This window comes from Sinocyclocheilus rhinocerous, unplaced genomic scaffold, assembly GCF_001515625.1.
Source record: "Sinocyclocheilus rhinocerous isolate Xijiao unplaced genomic scaffold, SAMN03320098_v1.1 scaffold292, whole genome shotgun sequence".
In the NCBI taxonomy this organism is placed as follows: domain Eukaryota; kingdom Metazoa; phylum Chordata; class Actinopteri; order Cypriniformes; family Cyprinidae; genus Sinocyclocheilus; species Sinocyclocheilus rhinocerous.
In genome coordinates, this window is record NW_015641024.1 from 244648 (window position 1) to 265114 (window position 20467).

Below are 20467 nucleotides of genomic sequence, written 5' to 3' on the forward strand. Positions count from 1 at the left end.
ATCAAAAGAAGCAAAGTTTCCTTACTTTAGCAAAGGAAAATAAGTCTCCTCTTGGCTTATATCGAAATCCTCCGACATTCTTCTTTACAAATCCTTGTTTTGTACTTCTAATTAGTGACCGTTGTTTTGTTTTGATCTCTGCTGTGCTTCCGCGTGCATCACTTCTGAGCCGCGCATGCGCAAAGTCGAACTCCTACGTCATTCCCCCGGAACTGCTTCGTTTACAACAGTGAGCACAAACTAGATTCAAGTGATTATTACGTTTTGAATATGGATATTTTTCTTACAAAAACGCATCGATTCGCTACAGGAGGCCTCTGTTCACCCCCCGGGGCCGTGTGAGACACTTTATTTAATGGAAAGGTGCTTTTTATTTCACGTCTTTTGGACAGAAGCAATGCAACACGGTATCCTACAGGGACCCAATAATTTTTGTCTTCTATAGCCTCCTGACTACCAGAAGAAAAAAACAAGTTGAATTTAATATTTTTTCATGTCATTACATTGTTTAGAGCAGGGGTGTCCAACCCTGGTCCTGGAGGGCTACCGTCTTGCAGATTTTAGCTCCAACCCGAATCAAACACACCTGAACCAGCTAATCATGGTGTTCAGGGCTGCTTGATAATTACAGACAGGTGTGTTGGAGCAGGGTTGGAACTGAAATCTGCAGGACAGTAGCCCTGCAGGATCAGGGTATCAACGTCCTGTTTCGTAACAGAAAGTCATATTTTGATTTGAAACCACATAACATTTTCCTGAGATGTTGATTTATGACACACAGTTTAAAATTTAGTCCGATTTAAATGATAATTACAAAATATCACTAAATTAATATCAGACATTTTTGAAGACCAAGGAGAGGGAGTGGTCATGGTGAAACATCCAAACATTTAGTATCTCTGAAAAGTCCTGAATGTGCTCTGTACAGGACATCCAGACTTAAAACTGTGGCATGTATAGTCTCAGAGAAATTCACTAAAATATAATGTCCTCATATGAGGATGCAGGGTTTCAGGAGGTTAAGAGGATAATTTTCCAGTCATGCAGACTTTTAACCACAAAGTCACTTGAACCCTGCTCTTGAGGATGTCTTTGAGGTGTAGGAGTGTTTGTGAAGGTCCTCGATGTTCTGAAATGTTTCTGGATGCCGTCTGGTGTCCGGCAGGGGTGTGTCCGTTTCTCTGGGTTTAGGCGGGTGACTCAGTAGAACTCCGGACCAAAAAATATTGCTCACAGCGCAGAGCTTTCCCAGGCTTGGGACGATTTGCCAAGTAACATGTTTTTGTGGTTGAGGGAGATGAGGGTGTGTTGTGGTGGTAAGCAATGATGATAGAGAGCCAAGACAAATTAGTCTCTCACAGAGAGTCTGTTTTGGATCAACAGTTGTGAGGAGTGGCTTCTCTGGGTCTTGAGATGACGGCGAACGTCTAAAATGAAGGGTGCGACCGACATCATATAAAGAATCTGCCAATGTTAGTCATAATTTGAGCAGTTCTGTAAATAATTCATCTTTTTTCCCCCCCTTTAGGATTTTGGTGGCACTCATAAGAGAGTTGAAGGAATCGAAAGAGGAGAGCGAGGAGGTTGGGGAAGAGAGACCATCATTGCAGCACAGTGAGTTATTTAACTCTGACTGCTATCTTTAGACAAGATACAAATTACTCAAGTGGTTCTCTTGAGTTTAAGGAGTCAATTTATTCCTTGTTCGTAGATAAGCATCCCAAATTCCACGTCATAGCCAAGAAAAATAAAGCAGCTTGTTGAAACGGACCTTGAGTTTCACACAGTGATAAAGAGACCTTTGAACATCATCATCAAAACTAAACACCCCTTAATGTTTATCCGTTCCTCAGAAAGCTCGCTTGAGTGAAACTAATGACCAGACATTTTCCTTGACATGTTTTCATAATATGAAACAAGCTTTGAGGAATTCAGTTTTCCCGACTCCACAAGCATGGCGAATTTACTTCTACTGAGTAGACCGATATAGGACTTGCTAATCTTAATAATGTGGTGGTGGGTGTAGGACACCCTGGAGGCAGGAGATGTCTGGAATGTAAAGCGAGGGAAGTTGGGCGAGAGGTACGGAGAGAGGGGCATGGGTTTATGGCAAAGCATTCCTACCGGAGGAGGGTACAGACTGGCTGTACTGGTCAAAGGTCTGCTGCAGGGTGCTGCCGGGGAGGGGCACACTGTGCTCTGTTCACTGTCATCTCAATGGGACACTGTTTATGAGCAGACAAAGAGCGAGGAAGGTCACCGCCACACATGCACGCATGCCTTTGCACAGTAGTGACCGGTGCAGCCCTGTTCTTCGGCAGGAGAGGGTGGATGTGGTGGGCTGGAGAAGGGGATTGTTCGGGAGCATAAGGCACAGCGCTGAAACGACAAGAGTCAGGAAACTAAGTTTCCACATTTACTGTAATGTGAGTGGCACTGTGTGATTGGTTTCCAGGGTATTGCTATGTGGTTGCTAAGTTGTTGTAAGGGGTTTGAAGTGTGTCGCTCGCTGTGCAGTGTTTTGGATGGATATTGATGTACGGCTGCTGTTTTGAGTAATTTTAGCATGTTGCTTATATATACTAGGGCTGGACAATTAATTGAAATAAAATCAAAATTGTGATATGCTAAATGTGATTTTCAAATCGCAAAGATTGTGATTAAATTCAATATATGTACAGCGCATTTCGGAGCTATACATGAAATTTTAATTTACACTTGAGCAGTTTATTTTTATGTAGAGTGAAATAGTATTATTACAATAGTAATTTATCTTATTTTGTTTAATATATTTGAAGAGTTCATTTGCAAAAACCGATAACGATATTTTTTTTCAGAAATCACATTTTTTATATTGCGCATTCCAAATAATATCAATCAAACTGCAGTTGGGTTGTTTTGATTAAGTAATAATAACTTAAACAAATACTTATTTAATAATAATATTATTAATAATCACAATAAAGAAATAATAATAATAACTATTATTATTAAACTGATATATAATCACAAAATTTGAACAGACCTGCATAAAAAAACAAACAGAGCAAACATGGAGATCTTTAAAAAAATGCTTGAACAAGTTTTTATTTAAAAAAAAAAAAAATTTATAATTAGTTTGCTCCCCTTTAAAATACACGTTAATATATTTTTTTATTTTAATTTTTTCTCTTTGTAATGTCTTCAGAATGTTGAAATAAATCTTTTTATTTTTTAATCACATTGTAAATCACAATAGCAATTTTTATTAGAAAAATCGTGATCAAAATTTTCTCCCCAAATCATGCAGCCCTAATGCTTGGGCATTCTGAATGATTGCTATGTGGTTAAGGAAATGTTCAGAGTGTTTTTTAGCATGTTTCTATGCAGTTACTAGGCTATTCTGAATGGTTGCTAGGTGTTGCTTGGTCGACGAAAGCATGGAATTTTGGTCTTTAGATATGAGTGCATATGAGTGCTTTTTTTGCCTGATCTATAAGTTGACGGGAAACTCGTAAGTAGGTTATGGCCGCTTGGAAAAATCAGTAAGCTGATAATTTAACAAACAATGCAGTACAAATGATAAGGGATGAGTTGCACACTAAAGTTTAACACATAAGAGTTTGTTCAAATCTTGACCCTAAATATGAACAACAATAATAGAAATGTTAGAATAATAGTAGAGCAGAGAAATAAGAGAGACAGAGAGATGTGTTTGAGGAAAGCAAGGGTGTTTGTGACACTGTGAGAGAGACAGGACAGTTGTGTTGTTGCTTAAGGCTGGATGTTTGTCATGCTGTGTGCCTTTACTGGAATCTCTAATTATGGCACATCAGCCATCCCCCTGTCAACAGTCTTCACAGCACTGACGCTCCAATTTTCACACACACAAACACAAATGTGTGTGTTAGCGCTCACAGTAACACTTCTCATGCGTACTCAACATTCATCTGTGGCTGTGGCAGGGGAATAAAAAAACCCACTAATTAAGATGATGTTGACTTAAGCAGCTCGGCATGTTTTAATAAAATCTTTTTTTTTGCATGGCCTCATTATCATCTTTCTACATTGTAATATATTTAATGGGCACACTCAGAAACAACATACATGCATTTCTTTTTATTATTAGCTTCTAGCTTCTATTTTTTTTTTGTCTTTTTTTAATTTTTAGTTTAAATAGTTTTTTTCATTCTGCTCACCTCACCCATTTAATGAAAGCAGATTATTTGGAAACTTAGGAAATCTTTGTGACAAAAATTTGACTTGCTTACCAAAAAAGTACAAAAGTTTAACAAACAAACAAATAATTATATATTTTTTTTATGTATAAAAAAAAAACATGAAGTACCAAAAAACTGAGACAAAAAGGGCAATCTTTTTGTAAACATTCTCTATTATGAAAAATATATTTCTACACCATATATACATGTAACTATACACTAAAAATAAAATATCCCAAATAACTCCGCTTATTACATCCTGAAATTATGCAGGTGAAACTGCAGTGAAAACTAGTGTATTTGTTGTGCTTAAAATATGACACCTGAATAGTACTGATACTTCAATAAGATTAATTTAATACAAAATAAATAAAACAGGATATCAAAATGGGCACTATGTGAAACAGCAGAGAGGCCTGTTAATTGAGTGAGATTTCAAGTGTAAGAAAGCGAGCAAAAGCACACAGGATGGATAGTGGGCAAGAGAGCTCATTTTGTCGGCTTAAGATCTACAAAATACCAAATCAGTTCAGTCAGTGTTTCCGTATGGCCTACTTTCTTCTCCAAAAGGCAAGAACATAAACAGACTGAGAGGGTCATGAGATTAGACAGAGGGGGAAAGTTTTGTGTGAGGCAGCAAGGGAGAAGCAATTTCCCATTATGAACCGAAATGACTGGCGCAGTCAGCAGTTCTCTTTTGAGATGTCTGTGTCTGTGAAGCCCAACTCTGTGGTCTAATATGCTGTACCTCTAACTAATGACCTAGAAAGTTAATCTTTGGCAAAAAGGCACATTAGCTGGGAAAGATGCAATGCTGAGGGGAAAAAGAGAGCAGTCTAAAAGCACAAGAGCCAGATGAAAAGAAAGGTTATAGTAAAGCCGGTTCATTTTACCTAATTGATTTAAAGATGGAATGCTTTGCTTCAGTCGAAATGCACAACCGAGAGAGCGGAAGAAGGAAGAGCGGACAGAGGTCAGCTGCTATCTCCTGATCATCAGCTGACAGAGTGAGGAAAAATAAGGGAGAAAAGAGGAGACCGAAAGCATGGAAAAAGTGTAGGAGAGAAAGGCCAAGCAGTAGTGCCTGTGTCTTTTTTTACAGTACCTCGATTCTGAGAACCACAGAGAGCGTATTCAGATGATTCCTAATAAGGCTGTAACTCGATGCTCTTTCTCCTGTTGTCGCCTGCCAGAAAACGTTCCCCTCTTTTTCCCCTCTCCTCCAAACAAGAGAACTAGAAACAAACAGAAACCGAACAGCCTAACTTTGTAGGGGATAAAGCAGGGGATGAATTACAGGGAGTTTGACCCCCTTAATTAAGACTTGAACACAAATCAAAAGGTTTGTGTGGGATCTAAAGGTAAATATTCATATTCAAGGTACAAGTCAGGTACAAGTTAATTCTACATATTTCATAAGGAACATTTTAACAGCATTCTCAAAAATCAAAAGTTCGCTTACTAGTTAAATGCTCAAGAGTTTTCTGTTAGGACATCAGGTGTTGTAATTATTTATAGACTTACATTTAAGTAGGTGTATGCAGGGCTCGAATTGAGGGGGGATGGCATCCCTCTTGTTGAAAAAAAAAGACAAAAATCATCCCCTCTGTAAAACCACCATCCCCTTTAGATTAATAATGCTGTGTATTATTAAGTAAAACTTATCGTGCAAATTAAATACTGTATTAATATTCTGTACGTATAATAATTTATAAACTAAATAACGGCAATTGGCCAATCAGAGCTCAGCATTAACAAGCTCAGTCATTTTTCGCACAAAATGTTTCAAGCGCAACGTCTGCCGTTCTTTAAGAAGACAATGTAATAAGGTATGATATTTCCTTGATTATAGTTTAAAGACATTCCCCTGACATAACGTTATTGTGCTGTACTATGTGTGACTTTGAGGACGAGGGATGTGTTTATTCAGAAATGATCACCTGGCCTGTTATAATTCACGCTAGCTGACATTATCAAGTATGTCAGTGACTGCAAAAAGAAAAGAAAACTTGAGTCCAAAAGCATTCAATGCATGATGAAGCCTATTAGAATGCAGTTAGAATGCCTCTATAATTCAAATAATGAAAGAAAAATATATGAGTTTTTATTTTTTTATCTTTATATGATGTAGTTAAGCAATATCACTCAAGAATCAGCACGTGTGCATGATCGCAAATGTTAAAGTAATTTTATACAGCAGTTCAGCAGACAAGAAGTTAATTGAGTGAGTTACATTTTAGACACATTTTGTCTTTTTTCCTGTTTTGCAAATGAAATAGTTCCAAACAAAGTTGTTGTGCGTCTCATAGGAACACTGCGTTGTATCTTTCATGAATGAATTTGTTTTTGAACGAATCGAGTGAGCCAATTATTCAATGATCCTTTCATAAAGACAGTCAACTTGCTTCGAATCTAATTGAATCAGCCATTTTGAAAGAATAGTTTGATTGAAGGACTCAATGAATCATTCATTAAAACAGACACTTGCCGCCATATACTGGTGGTTTTAGTGTCATATATTTATCCGTGACAAGCCTAAACCAGCACAAAAACACACACAGCAAAATATTAATTATCGTTATCGACAAAAATCCACCCCCCCCACATACTATAGATTTTTTTGTCAATATTGCACACCTAAATAAGGGGCATCATTTAGGTCATTTGACACACAGACCGCACAAGGAAAACAGCTCATAAACCATAGTTCATTTAATAAAGACATACTATAGATTTTTTTGTCAATATTGCACACCTAAATAAGGGGCATCATTTAGGTCATTTGACACACAGGCCGCACAAGGAAAACAGCTCATAAACCATAGTTCATTTAATAAAGCTTATTTTTTGATAAATAAAAATGTGTTTAAAAATTAGGCAAATTTTGTAATCATTTGTAATCACAGGACCCACCATCCACCTTGACATTTTTTTACATTTCGACCACTGGGTGTATGTCACTACTTATTTCATTACTTAACTGTGCCAGGGTGCCCGAAGACCCCCCTGAAGGGCACCATATAATTTGCTGGACTAGGAATAGTTCATCTGAAATTTACTCACCCTCACGACTGACTTCTGTGGAACATAAAAGGAGATATTTTGAGAATTTGAGATTGAATTTAAGACGTCATCAGCTGAAGAATAAATCATATTCAGAGATGGGAACCGAGAAGAATGTAACCACTCTGATTCATATTCATCTTAACTTTTCCAGTTGCTTAACAATTCTGTTAACAATTCTTTAAATACTTTATTTGGAAAAAGGAAAGATGGTTTCTCAGTTTCAAACCCAAAATATCTTACGTATGTTACAAAGGAAACTGAATAAACATGAAAGTGCCATTTTCCTGCTGTCAATCCAGCGGTAGTACTGTGGATTTTGAGCCTTTCCCCTGCTGGTCTGAGGAGTATATTTGTATACAGCTGCTTATTACACGGCTCTGTGGAATACTTGATTCTGATTGGTCAATCGCGCCATCCAGCGGTATGTTATTCCCAGATAACAACCGCCAAATTTAATAACACCAAGTACTACGAGTTATCTTGACCAATACTACTTATATGCTTAACGAGTCACTCCGCTATCGTTGACTGTCTGGCACCATCTTGTGACTGAAAACACTTAACCACCACGTGTTACAATGGAAGACTTCAGCATTAATTTCAACATATATGGTAAAAACAAATCTTTTAGCCGTGTAATAAGTGGGATAATGTACATCCAGCCGTTTGTTATCGCAGAATAAACCCCTTCAGGCTGATACAAGACCCCTCCGTTTTGCGTCGGGGTCCTGATCACCCTGTCGGGGTTTATTCTGAGATAGCAACCGGCTGGATGTACATTATCCCTTACTTAATTGCTGATTTAAAGATTTTGAATGAGAGCTGCCCATTAGGTTTGGTAGCTGGCCATAGATCTCATGAGTTTAATTGGAAAATTGGTATTGGTTACTTACGGTATCTCTCTTATTCAGGAGAGATTGGCTGGTGAATGACAATCATGGCTCAGGTGCTTCATATGGACTCCAGTTTTCCAGGTAAGGTCCCACTTTACATTAGGATACTACACATACTGTAATGCATATATATTGTGATTGTTATCCTTTCCCCAGTTCATCCGCTCTTAAGAGACTAAGTATTAAAGTGAAGCCTTGTTCTAGTCATAGCCTGAAGTTTATTCTTTCCCCTGTTGTCCAATTCCGAGATTAGACTGAGATTTCCTGCAGTTTAAAGTTGTTTCCTCTCTCCTTAGGGAAGATTAACCCCCCGGAGCCCCCCTCCTTGCATCGAAAGGACCCAGAGGCTCCATACTCAGTAGAGACCCCCTATGGCTACACGGGCTCCTGGTGGACCTCCACTGAGTCGCTGTGCTCCAACGCCAGCATGGACAGCCGTCACTCGTCATACTCCTACTGTGCACCGGGATTTCACAGCTCACAGCGACCCAGCTTCAGTACGGCACGTGTGGAGAAGACCTTGCTGGATGCTCGCCGCAAGCTGGAGGAGGAGAAGGATGGCCGTCGTTTCTCAAACCTGGGTAGCATGCACAGTAGCGTGGCGGGCTCCAACACCTCCCTGTCCAGTGCCCACAGCTTCAATCGTGCCCAGGGAGGTGGCTCCTACATGCCAATGAGCTCCGGCTTGTCCACACCTGTCTCACCAACGCCCGCCCATCTGCAGCATGTACGGGAGCAAATGGCCATTGCCCTGCGGAAGATCCGTGATCTGGAGGAGCAGGTGAAGACCATCCCGGTGCTGCAAGTGAAGATCTCCGTGCTTCAGGAGGAGAAGAGGCAGCTTAGCGTGCAACTCAAGAGCCAGAAGTTCCTGGGACACACACTGGGGTTCAGTCGGAGCCGTCCACGGGGAGAGCTCTACATCGACATCCCCGAAGAGGAAACGGGAAACGGGACAGGAGCCGCGAACCGAGCCGCAGGAAGTCTATCACCTACCACTCCGGGTTCCCTTCAGGACTCAGGATGTGAAATCGAGGAGACTGTAATTGTCGGTGGAGCTCGTCCGGGTGCAAAGCGGGAGGTGCGAACTGTCGGTGTAGGGCCTGAGGTGGAAGAAAGGGCTTGCCGTCAAGTGGGAGTAGGGGTGCGAGAAGAGGACTTGGGGCTGCTGCCTGAAACCGAAGCCCTCAAGACTAAGGTGGTGCTTTTAGAAGTTCAGCTGAGGAAAACGATGCAGGAGCTACAGAGCGCTCATCAGCAAGTCGAAGCGGCTCAGAGAGAGAGGCAAGCTCTTTCCCCACAGGTAGACCATGCGGTGAGAGCCACCAGTCTCGGCTGGAAGGAGCAGCAGGGTCAGGCTGGTGCGGGCCTGCACACAGTTGTCAGTTTTACTCGGCAGCCTCATCAGCAGAGGACCGTGGGGATCCAAGTGTACACACTGGAGCAGCCCACTGTGGTGGGTGTGGGGACGCTGCTAAGAGCCCAGGGTTGCACTTCTCCCAATCAGCCTGTGTCTGCTCTGGAAGGACCCCACAGAAGACATGCAGAGTCCCCAGCAGCAGAGGGTGTGTATATCTGTCGCTATTTACTCACCTACATGTTGTTTCAAACCTGAACTATTTTCTGTGGAACATGAAAGGAGGCAGAATTTTTATGTTGATTTTTTTTCTGTACAATAGCAGTGAAAGTGGAAAAACGATGTTCATTTGTGAAATTACAAAGAAAGTATCAAAGAAGCACCATGAAAGTGGTCCATGCCCCATTTTAGTATTCTGACACCACATGTTAGCTTTGTATGAGCAACAGACTGAAATTTAAGTCATTATTCACTATTTATTAAAATCTCCCAATTCTCCTAATTCTAACCCAACTTCTACATTTGTATATTCATGTATACACATGAATTTACACATGTATATTCAAATATGCTGTGGGAAGACGCAATGTGCCAAGCTTAAAGGCCATGGAGGCAATTGCCCGTTTGAATATGCAAAATAATCTGGTCTGTTCATTACTTAAAGCTGTTGTATAAATTTAGGAATTTTGAAATATAGAGCATAAGAGGTGGTCACACTTTTTGTTCCATTGTCTTCAGTGTGGGAAACTGGAAACACGAGCTGATGCGAATTTCATTGTGTTGCAAAGTTCAAGTTTGGTGAACTCTTACCTGTAATGTCGTATTATGTGAATACATGTGACCAGTAGACCAGAAGATTAATACATCACAGCTTTACCTTTTAGCTGAATTGCTGAACACAAACTTTAAAGGTGCAGGTTTGCAGTAAAGTGATTTTACAATCAATTTAATTTTACATTTTGGATTATTATTTGTTAAATGTTGAATTTATGTTTTTTTAAAAAGCACTACAGAGAGTGACATCTTATCTTGTCCATTGCAGTGTACACAGAAGTGTAGTGTGACTGCCCTCAAGTCATATGGTCTACTTTTATGGTGCTGTTTTTACTTTTTTTGGAGTTACACCGCTTCTGCTCCTATTCACTTTTACTGTGTTGAAAATAGCAGCATGGATGTTCTCCATTTTTTTCTCCTTTTGTGTTGAAGTCGAACCAACATTACAGTGTCTAAAAAGACAAACTCCACATTTTTGGATGAACTATCCCTTTAAAATTATTTTAGTATTTGTGCTTAATTTCTCTTTTGCCCTCAGAATCGCCGCTTGAGTTTCCCATTGCAATAAGCTCTAAGCAGGTGCGGGAGGTCTTGAAAAGTGAAGTGTCCAAATCAGTGCCAGTGATCAACCAGGCAACTGCTATGGAGACAAAGTGCAGCCAAGTGGCTGCCGTCTGCCAACGGTTAAAAGAGGGTGAGATTAACCAGCAACCAGCAGAAGAAGCCACCCAAATCGATCCAGCAAAACCAGGTTTGCTTTGTTGTCTTTTAGTAACTGGTGATGATAACAATGAATCAGACATCTTCCACGTATTCCAACTAGTGATTCTCACACTGGCTGCTGTTTGTATTGTCCAGCCTCCCCTCAGTCCACCCTGAGGTCAATAATGAAACGAAAGGCTGATGGGGAACCTGGCTCTCCGTACACCAAAAAGAACCTGCAGTTCATAGAAGTCAATGGAGGGTAAATACAGAATTATGTTAATTAATTAAATATGTTGCAGATATTTGATTCAACAATATTGTCATTGAGCTACTATGTATTTTTCTTTTAGGATAACTGATATTGCTAAAACAATTTGGTTAAGGGTGTCTTTTTGGTTTTTGGAAACTATAGTTTTTAAGAAATTTGATATTAAATTGAAAACCAGAGTGTCCTTTGCACAAAACTATTATTTTACTGCCTAGCAACATTTGTGTTACCTTAAGGAACTGCATATCTAGTTTAGATTATCCATTTCATTAGATCAGAGGGTTTATATGTTAAATAACAGCACTAATGTGACTTGCAGGTACGAGTCGACATCATCTGATGACAGCAGCTCGGAAAGTTCAGATGAGAGCGATGCAAGTGAATACCACGAGGCTACAGAGAAACTACCGGAATCTGCGGAGCAGCAGTCTCAGGTGATCTCCTGCAACCCCCAGCCCATCTGTGAGACAGCAGCTGCCCAAAGACCTCAGTACAGCACTGCCCAGCCACCAGCCAATCACACTGCAGCACAGCAAAGCACCAGCCAATCACAAGCTACGGATGCAGCTACCCAGCAACAGGTCACCCAATCACCAGCAGCAGAGGCAGACATACAGCACTCTGTAAACCAATCATCAGTGACCACTACGGCTCATCCGGAAGGCATCGTTCAATTCACAGAGGCGAAATGTGTTTTCCAAGGGTATGCCTCTCAAAGCACTGAGGCGTCTCTTGAACAAGACTCTGTCCAGTTATCATACACCAGCACTACGGTGCACCAATCCAAAGCCACCGATTCAAACGTCCAGCCAAATCTCACTCAGCCAGAGGTGTCGGGCCTTTCTGCTCAGCAGACAACCACTCATTCACAATCCACCGGTGCCAAACTTCAGCCAGATGTTAGCCAATCAAAAACCACTGACCTCACCACCCAACAAGGAGCAACACAGTCACAATCTACTGATGCCTCAGCAAAACAGGACATAGCCATATCCTCCGCCACGGATCCAGCCGCTGATACAAGCACCACCCCCACTAACAAACAAACAAGCAGGTAGGTTGACTCAAATCAGTAACACAAGCTATTATGAGATTCACTTTTGATTATGTAAGTTGGCTGTAAATGCTGAGTGACGAGCATTTTCTCTTTCTTTCCAGACTGGAATTGAGTGGCAGCCTCATGGTGGCTCTCCACACCTTGCAGAAGGCACTCAGTGAACCAAATGCATTTAGCCATCAAAATGCAGTATGTTCATCAGTTGCATTCTTATGCATATAAATGATAGATACAGGGATTAAAGTTCCGTCGCTACGACGGATTTCCATCAGTTCATAAAGACAGTCACTTGCTTCATTCCTGAATGATTCAGCTGTTCGAACGAATCAATTGAATGAATGATTCAGTGATAAAATCAGTGACTTGCCGACACCTGCTGGCGGATTTGGTTTCATTTTTAGCATATAATTTCAGTTATTTGAATCATATTTCTGTATTCAAAATTTTTGATTTAAAACATTAATCTCCACATGAATTTATGAATTTAATTGCACCCTCCAGCTACTGTCAATACTTTAGCAGCACCATAGCAACCACACAAAATACCCTAGCAACACCATAGAAACCACAGCACCATAGAAAATACTGAGACACACGTCATTCCAGCTCCAACATTGTGGTGGCAAGTTGTGCAAGGACAAGTGCCACTCATATTTTATAAAGAGAAAATCCAGAAAATCATTTGGTGCTGCAAAAATGACTTGCCTTTAAAACAGAGCTATTCAGTTATATTGATGATCTGCTAGTAAATGAGCATGATGTATTTATTGTAATACATGGTAGTAAAAGCCCGTTTCTGCGTTCTCTTTTGTTGACAGAGGACAGCCTACACCACGGTTCTGCAGGAGTGGCTCAGAGTGTCCTGTCATAAGGCTGCTGACACTGCAGTAGTCAAAGCGTACATGGACACCTTTGCCTCCATTTCCCCCCAGCTACTGGAGTTTGTCATCAACATGGCTGACGGCAATGGAAACACAGCTCTGCACTACACTGTCTCTCACTCCACCTTCCCTGTAGTTAAGCTACTGCTGGATACTGGTGAGCGACGCTCTTCACATCTCTGAGCAACACTCACTGCTGACACACTATTTTCGTAGGTGCAATCAAACGGCCTGGCGGGCACATGCACATGCTTTGACACATTGCTGGCGGATTTGGTTTCATTTTTAGCATATAATTTCAGTTATTTGAATCATATTTCTGTATTCAAAATTTTTGATTTAAAACATTAATCTCCACATGAATTTATGAATTTAATTGCACTCATGCTACTTCAATCCCTGTAGATAGCATAGTTCTTAACTTCAAGATATATTTAAGGTTGTTTTAAAAGTGAATTATATAATTATCTTGCTTAAAAAATGTGTATGTATTTGCATGGGGCCCTATGAGTTCTGTAATGCGGAAAACACAGACATCCAGCCAGACATTCCAAAAATATATAATTTACAGTATAACATGAATAAATCAAAAGTAGGGCTGTACACTTAAGTCATGATACAGACTAGTATCAGACTAGGCCTTCACGACAACTTCAAAATAAAAGTTTGGTTTCACTTGAAATTGTGATAGAAGTATATTACTATTGTACAGTAGAATGTACTTGTCAAAGCAATCGTAATAATAATAATAATAATAATGAAATCAATAAAACCTATTTTTTAAGAAATACAATTTTCCTCCATATTATTTTTGACAGTAAACCTATATTTTGACTTGTTTGTCAAAAATAAAAGGAATTGTTACATTTTCATTTGACTGTTTTAAAAGACAAATTAAATATTAATATTAATGTTTTATGCCTTCATTTGGTTACCACCCTTTTTTGTTAATAAATTAGTATTAAATAATTAAACCAGAACAATTAAAACAGACAACACAGAATTTCAGAATTTCATTGTAAATAAAAAAAGGAATAAATTATTAAATTGCCTAAGTTTTATTAATTAAATGAATAAGGCACGCTTTTTGATTATTATAATTGAATTAAACCAATAAATAGGACACCAGGAAAAAATTAAATGGAAAACACAGAAGAATTTGGGAAAATATAAGATGGATTTCATAGGGCCCAAGTATTTGCAGTGTCTTTGATTGCATCAGCCATGTCCATTGTTGCACTGACGCATTTAAAATAGAAAAATTAGGCAAGCATCATTATTGTTATTGCCCATTTTACTATATTTCCCATCCAAAACTTTGCCATGCAACTCATCCAGTACTATTTGTGCCTCAGGCATGAATAATACCTCAAATTAACTTTCTAATCAGACCATTTTCTTACAATTTTCATATGGCAGACCAAATAATAGGTGGAAACTCCATTAGACTTGAATTGAATATATATATATATATATATATATAACATGGCTGACGGCAATGGAAACACAGCTCTGCACTACACTGTCTCTCACTCCAACTTTCCTGTAGTTAAGCTACTGCTGGATACTGGTGAGCGACGCTCTTCACATCTCTGAGCAACACTCACTGCTGACACACTATTTTCGTAGGTGCAATCAAACGGCCTGGCGGGCACATGCACATGCTTTGACACATTACATCATGTCTATTTCTATTGTTTAAATTGCAAAAAGGGAATTCAGTGGGGAAAGGGAAATCCGTAGAATTCAGTACTTAAAGAATGTAACTAATATTCCATTATTAATATTTTAAAGTTAATATTTAAGGCTGATTAACGTTTGGGGTTGGTAAGATTTTTCAATTTTTTTAAAGAAGTTGCCCGCTACGGCTGCATTTATTTGATTAAAAAATACAGTAATATTGTAAAATATTATTACAATTTAAAACAGCTGTTTTCTATTTTAATATATTTTTAAATGTAATTTATTCCTGTGATGCAACACTGAATTTTCAGCATCATTACTCCAGTCTTCAGTGTCACATGATCCTTCAGAAATCATGCTAATATGCTGATTTGCTGCTCAAGAAACAGTTATTATTATTATCAATGTTGAAAACAGTTGTTCTGATTAATATTTTTTTGTGTGTGTGTGGACACCATGATAATTTTTTTTCAGGATTCTTTGATGAATATGAAATTCAAAAGAACAGCATTTATTTAAAATAGAAATCCTGTGTAACTTTATAAATGTTTTTACTGTCACTTTTGTTAAATTTATTGCATCTTTGCTGAATAAAAGATATTAATTCCTTTAAAAAAAACTTACTGGGCCCAAACCTTTGAACAGTAGTGTATTTGTGGCAAAAAAATATGTCAGTAGTTTTATTTAGCATGTGACCGAGCTATATCTGTCCCTCTTATTTATCAGCTGTCCTTGTTGTGTAGGTCTCTGTAATGCTGACAAGCAGAACAAGGCTGGTTACACAGCTATTATGTTGACAGCTCTGGCTGCCTTCAACTCTGACAGTGACCTTCAAACCGTCCTACATCTGCTCCGCACTGGCGACGTCAATGCCAAAGCCAGCCAGGTGCGCCCCCTTCTGGTCCATCAGTATACTGCAGTATGTGTCAGTTAGTGTATTATACTGATGCCTGTGTGTGTGTTGTTGTAGGCGGGGCAGACGGCACTGATGCTGGCGGTCAGTCATGGCAGAGGGGACATGGTGAAAGCTCTGCTGTCCTGTGGAGCTCAGGTGAACCTGCGTGATGATGACGGCTCCACAGCGCTCATGTGTGCATGTGAGCACGGACACGTGGACATTGTGCGCCAGCTGCTGTCTGTGCCAGGCTGTGATGCTACGCTCACTGATAATGTGATTATCTCTTTGTTTAGCAAGCATCTAAATCATATTCCCACCTTCATCTGTTAAATTCTGTCTTTCTTCTTTATCTCTTATTATTGTCATTTTTTCCAGTTTTGCATCGGAAAGGTATAGTTCAGCAAAAAATGAAAATCGTAATCATTTACTCACAGATATTTTGATAAACGTTGGGAACCAAAACCAAGTCAAGTCAAGTGACCTTTATTTGTATAGCGCTTTATACAATACAGATTGTGTCAAAGCAGCTTTACAGTGATAAACAGAAAAATAGTGTGTTGATAATGTAGGAGGACAATAGTAAGCAGTCAATTTTTCAGTTAAAGTCAGTTCATTGTTGATTCAGTGATGTCATCATCCAGCTCAGTTCAGTTCAAATAGTATCTGTGAAATCAATAATCGACAATATTGCCAGAAATTAAGTGTCCCTAACGAAACAAGCTAAAGGCGACAGTGGCAAGGAACCAAAACTCCATTGGTCACATAAATGGAGAAAAAACCTTGGGAGAAACCAGAGTCAGTCTGGGAGCCAGTTCTCCTCTGGCCAGATGAAACCAGCAAGGCATTGGGTAATTCTAGGCTGCAACACGAGTCAGATTGTGCAGAGGACTCGTCTGGTTCTCGTGGTCTTCACAGGGGATTTGTCTCTAGGGTTCATCTTGTTGACATGGTCTCAGCTGAGATTCAGGGCTGTAGAGGTCGTCTCTAGGTGCTGATCCCCCATCTGGACTGGATACGGTGACCTCAGAATAAGAATGAAACCGACTAATATTAGCGTAGATGCCATTCTTCTTACGATGTAGCGAGTACATCAGGGTTATGTTATTATGTTATGTTATTCCCGGTTTCCGGTTGACCTAATGAATGCAGCCTAACAATCCTTTAACAGAGTTGAATTATAGAAATGCAATGGTGTATTATGTGTATGCCAAGTTAAACAGATGGGTCTTTAATCTAGATTTAAACTGACAGAGTGTGTCTGCCTCCCGAACAACACCAAGAAGACTGTTCCAGAGTTTGGGGGCTAAATAGGAAAAAGATCTGCCGCCCGCAGTTGATTTTGATATTCTAGGTGTTATCAAATGGCCAGAGTTTTGAGATCGCAGTGGACTTATAGGACTATAATGCGATATGAGCTCACTCAAGTACTGAGGAGCTAAACCATTCAGGGCTTCATAAGTACTTAGCAAGATTTTTAAATGTATTCGATGTTCAATAGGAAGCCAGTGCAGAGTTGACAGAACCGGGCTAATATGGTCATACTTCCTGGTTCTAGTAAGAACTCTAGCTGCTGCATTTTGGACCAGCTGGAGTTTGTTTATTAAGCGTGCAGAGCTTGAGGTCATGAACACATGAATTAAATCTAACCTTGAGGTCATAAACGCATTAATTAACATTTCTGCATTTGACATGTTTTGGCATGATTTTTTTTTTTTCATTTTCTTTTTTTGTAATTAATTTAGCTTTTACGAAAATGTTTGTTCTGGTTTGTGACATCTTCCGTTGCTGTTTTACAGGATGGCAGCACAGCTCTCTCCATAGCACTGGAGGCCAGTCAGAATGACATTGCCGTGCTTCTGTATGCGCACCTCAATTTCGCTAAGCCGCCTTCCCCTGTGAGTGTGCTTGCTCTGTTATCACCTAATAGCCAAAGTTAACAAATGTCAACAAACAGCTGCTACATCCAGTATTCTGTTAATCTACCCTGTGAATGGAGTCACCGAGTTTCTCCTTTTCCACAGGTGTCACCAAAGTCTCCAATTCTGGGATCTTCTCCTCCCTCTTCTGAACTGAAGTAAATGGATGTCATGAATCTGATGTCACCTCCTCCAGCAAACGATCCTTATCCATTCCACTGTCTGTGTGTGAGTTTTTGTGTGTTTGTGTACATGTGTACAGTATGTATACCCACAAGTTAGCATGTACAACTTTTAGAAATATACAAATTGTGCACTCTTCAAAGAATTAGCACTTGACACCATTGGTCCTTATATATTGTTTTCTGTTCCTTTTTTTTTAGCATTTTCCATTGTAGCAAAGAAAAAAGGGTGAGATTCAAATAAGAATAACAACAAGCGTGTAACAGCAATATCATCTAGCGGTCCATTTGTTAAAGAAGTGTGACCTTATACAGCCAGTTTATATAAGTGCATTTACTTTTAACAATCCAGCAATATTTAGCATTCAAATCATCCAGTTATAGTCATACAGCAACTGATTACATTTATCAGAGCATTGTGTAAACAACTAAAAAAAGGTATTTTAATCAAGTGTCCTTTCACGGTTTTTCTATTCTCAGTCTAATAAGAAAAACACCTTCTGAGTTTCCACACCAGCTGTTTTCAGAACAACGTTTGATAGCCTTTACATAGTGATTTTCAACAGTATATTTGATTATACAGTGCAGGTGCCTCACCCTACAACGAGAAACATAGTGGTGCAGTTACTTCTCTAGGAGATTTGTAATGCTATCTTTAACAGGTAAATACACTTATGCTGATATTTTAGCATTTTTACTGAATGAATTCACATTGTGAGATGTCATCCTGCTTTCGATAGTGTTTATATTCAATTTGTGGGTTTGTGTAAATTATCTGGCTGTACAGGTTCTCATTATCCTAATGGACAGCATTGCCACCACAGATTTGTTCACAGCCAGTGCAGTGTTATGGTCTCTTGAGAATGTACTTTGTTTACTCTGATTTGTGGACTGCCTGGTTTTGTCATTTTTGTTAATGTAAAAACTTGTGTTGAAGGTTTATTGAACAAGGGCTCTCCAAAGACATGATAGATGAGCGTAAAATGGGTTTTCCAGAGCTAATAAATTTTTTTTTTAAATCTCAGTTTTCTTGCATATTGCCAGTTGCAATCATACATAGCCAGACGAGAGAAGGAAATATGAAGGTACGAAAGTTTCTTGTTGGATGAGACCAGATGTTGTCTAGCGAGTCGGGTATATGTCATATGCACATATTGGTACTGGCATGTGTTCACCGAGCACCGATTGATTTTGTTTCTTTTTACTCAGTCGCTGGTGGTTTTAGGGTCCAGAATGTGGGGGAAAGGCTCGGTATTGTCTATGACGAATGTAAAATGTTTTCCAAAATGAAAATAATATATATCATCTCCAAAGTTTTAGTGCAAAGACTATAGAATTTTTTTAGCTTTTTTTTTTTTAACCACACAAGATGTTGGATTTTAACATTTTAAATGGAAGAGCTTTGTTTCATTTGAAAGATAGATTGAAATTTGTGGTTTACCCACTTTGTACACATGCTCTCTTATAACTAGTTTAGTACCTAATTAGTTTTATACTGTTTTGTATTTGTTTTATTTAACACTCTTTGAATATCTTTACATTTGTAATATCTGTTCACAGCTTTGTATATCTTTTGGCACATTTGCTGGCCATGAACCTTTATGTAAAGTGCTCACATTTAAATTTGTCTGTTTGTTTCCCTCGTTTTTGGAAAAAATAAATTTAGATAGAAGGAAGTGGAGTGAGATGGAGTGTTCATTGAATGTGTACGCATTGTAGACCTACAGGACAATGCAGCCATTAAAAAAAAAAAAAGAAGAAGAAGAAAGAAAAAAACCGTGTCCGATGTTCAGATTTGTTTTGTTTGTTCGCCAGAGGGCGCAATAATACAACGATGAAGACAGTCCATCTGTGTAGATTTAGCACAGACGTAGAAACTTTATCGTGTTCTATGTATATAAATATATGATTTATTTATTGCAACTAACACCTTTTATTAAAATGGTAAGGGTTTCATTTTGTTCTGTCACCAACTTACATTTATGTTCAACACAGTTTGATTTACAGAATGGAGCCACTTTATCGAAAACATTTAAAAACATAATAGGTTTTAGGGGGTTAATGGGGTCGACAGATTTTTATTTATTAAAATATTTGTAGTAACGAGCAGCTGTTTTGCTGTCAGAATACTATTAAAAAAATTAAGCTGCAAGAACAATGCTTGTTATTACAATAAATATTAGTGTAATAACTTTCATATGACATAATCGAATAGAATTGTTTTCTCGCTATGTTTATTCCTACTTATAATTGAACTTATGAAATGTAAAGTAGCTAAAAAAAGAAAGAAAAAGAAAAAAAACATCCAATAGAAAACAAGCAACACCTGACAGCTGCCATTTTCTCTAGCTCCATGCAATATCATTGCACTGCTGAGCTGTATTTATTCCACTGTCCAATGAAAAATATATAAAAAGGCTTTGCAAGAGCAAAATATAAAAATATATTAAAATGAGTCTTAGTGTGACCAAAAAAAGGCATTCATTCATTCATTTATTATGATTATTATTGTTGTTGTTGTTATGTGAAGAAAATGCAATTTGGTTTCATCATTGAATTACAAGTAGACTATAACTGTATAGGCCTAC

At 38.8% G+C, this 20467-nt stretch overlaps 1 protein-coding gene across 1 annotated transcript; it reads left to right on the forward strand.

Moving 5' to 3' along the window:
* Nucleotides 1–1456: 1456 nt before the first annotated feature.
* Nucleotides 1457–19555, forward strand: LOC107754027 (KN motif and ankyrin repeat domain-containing protein 2-like). Its single transcript, XM_016570337.1, has 12 exons — nucleotides 1457–1614; nucleotides 8177–8239; nucleotides 8455–9723; nucleotides 10828–11040; nucleotides 11148–11253; nucleotides 11582–12316; nucleotides 12421–12508; nucleotides 13138–13357; nucleotides 15627–15769; nucleotides 15854–16054; nucleotides 17578–17676; nucleotides 17803–19555. Exons 2-12 carry the CDS (start codon nucleotides 8194–8196, stop codon nucleotides 17857–17859), a joined length of 3177 nt encoding a protein of 1058 aa, XP_016425823.1. The 5' UTR covers nucleotides 1457–1614; nucleotides 8177–8193; the 3' UTR covers nucleotides 17860–19555.
* Nucleotides 19556–20467: the final 912 nt, after the last annotated feature.

Coding starts and splice junctions, on each gene's coding strand:
- LOC107754027 (XM_016570337.1), top strand. CDS start 8,194: ATGACAATCATGGCTCAGGTGCTTCATATGGACTCCAGTTTTCCAG. Junction 8,240..8,454: donor TATGGACTCCAGTTTTCCAG/GTAAGGTCCCAC, acceptor CTCTCTCCTTAG/GGAAGATTAACCCCCCGGAG. Junction 15,770..15,853: donor TCAATGCCAAAGCCAGCCAG/GTGCGCCCCCTT, acceptor GTGTTGTTGTAG/GCGGGGCAGACGGCACTGAT.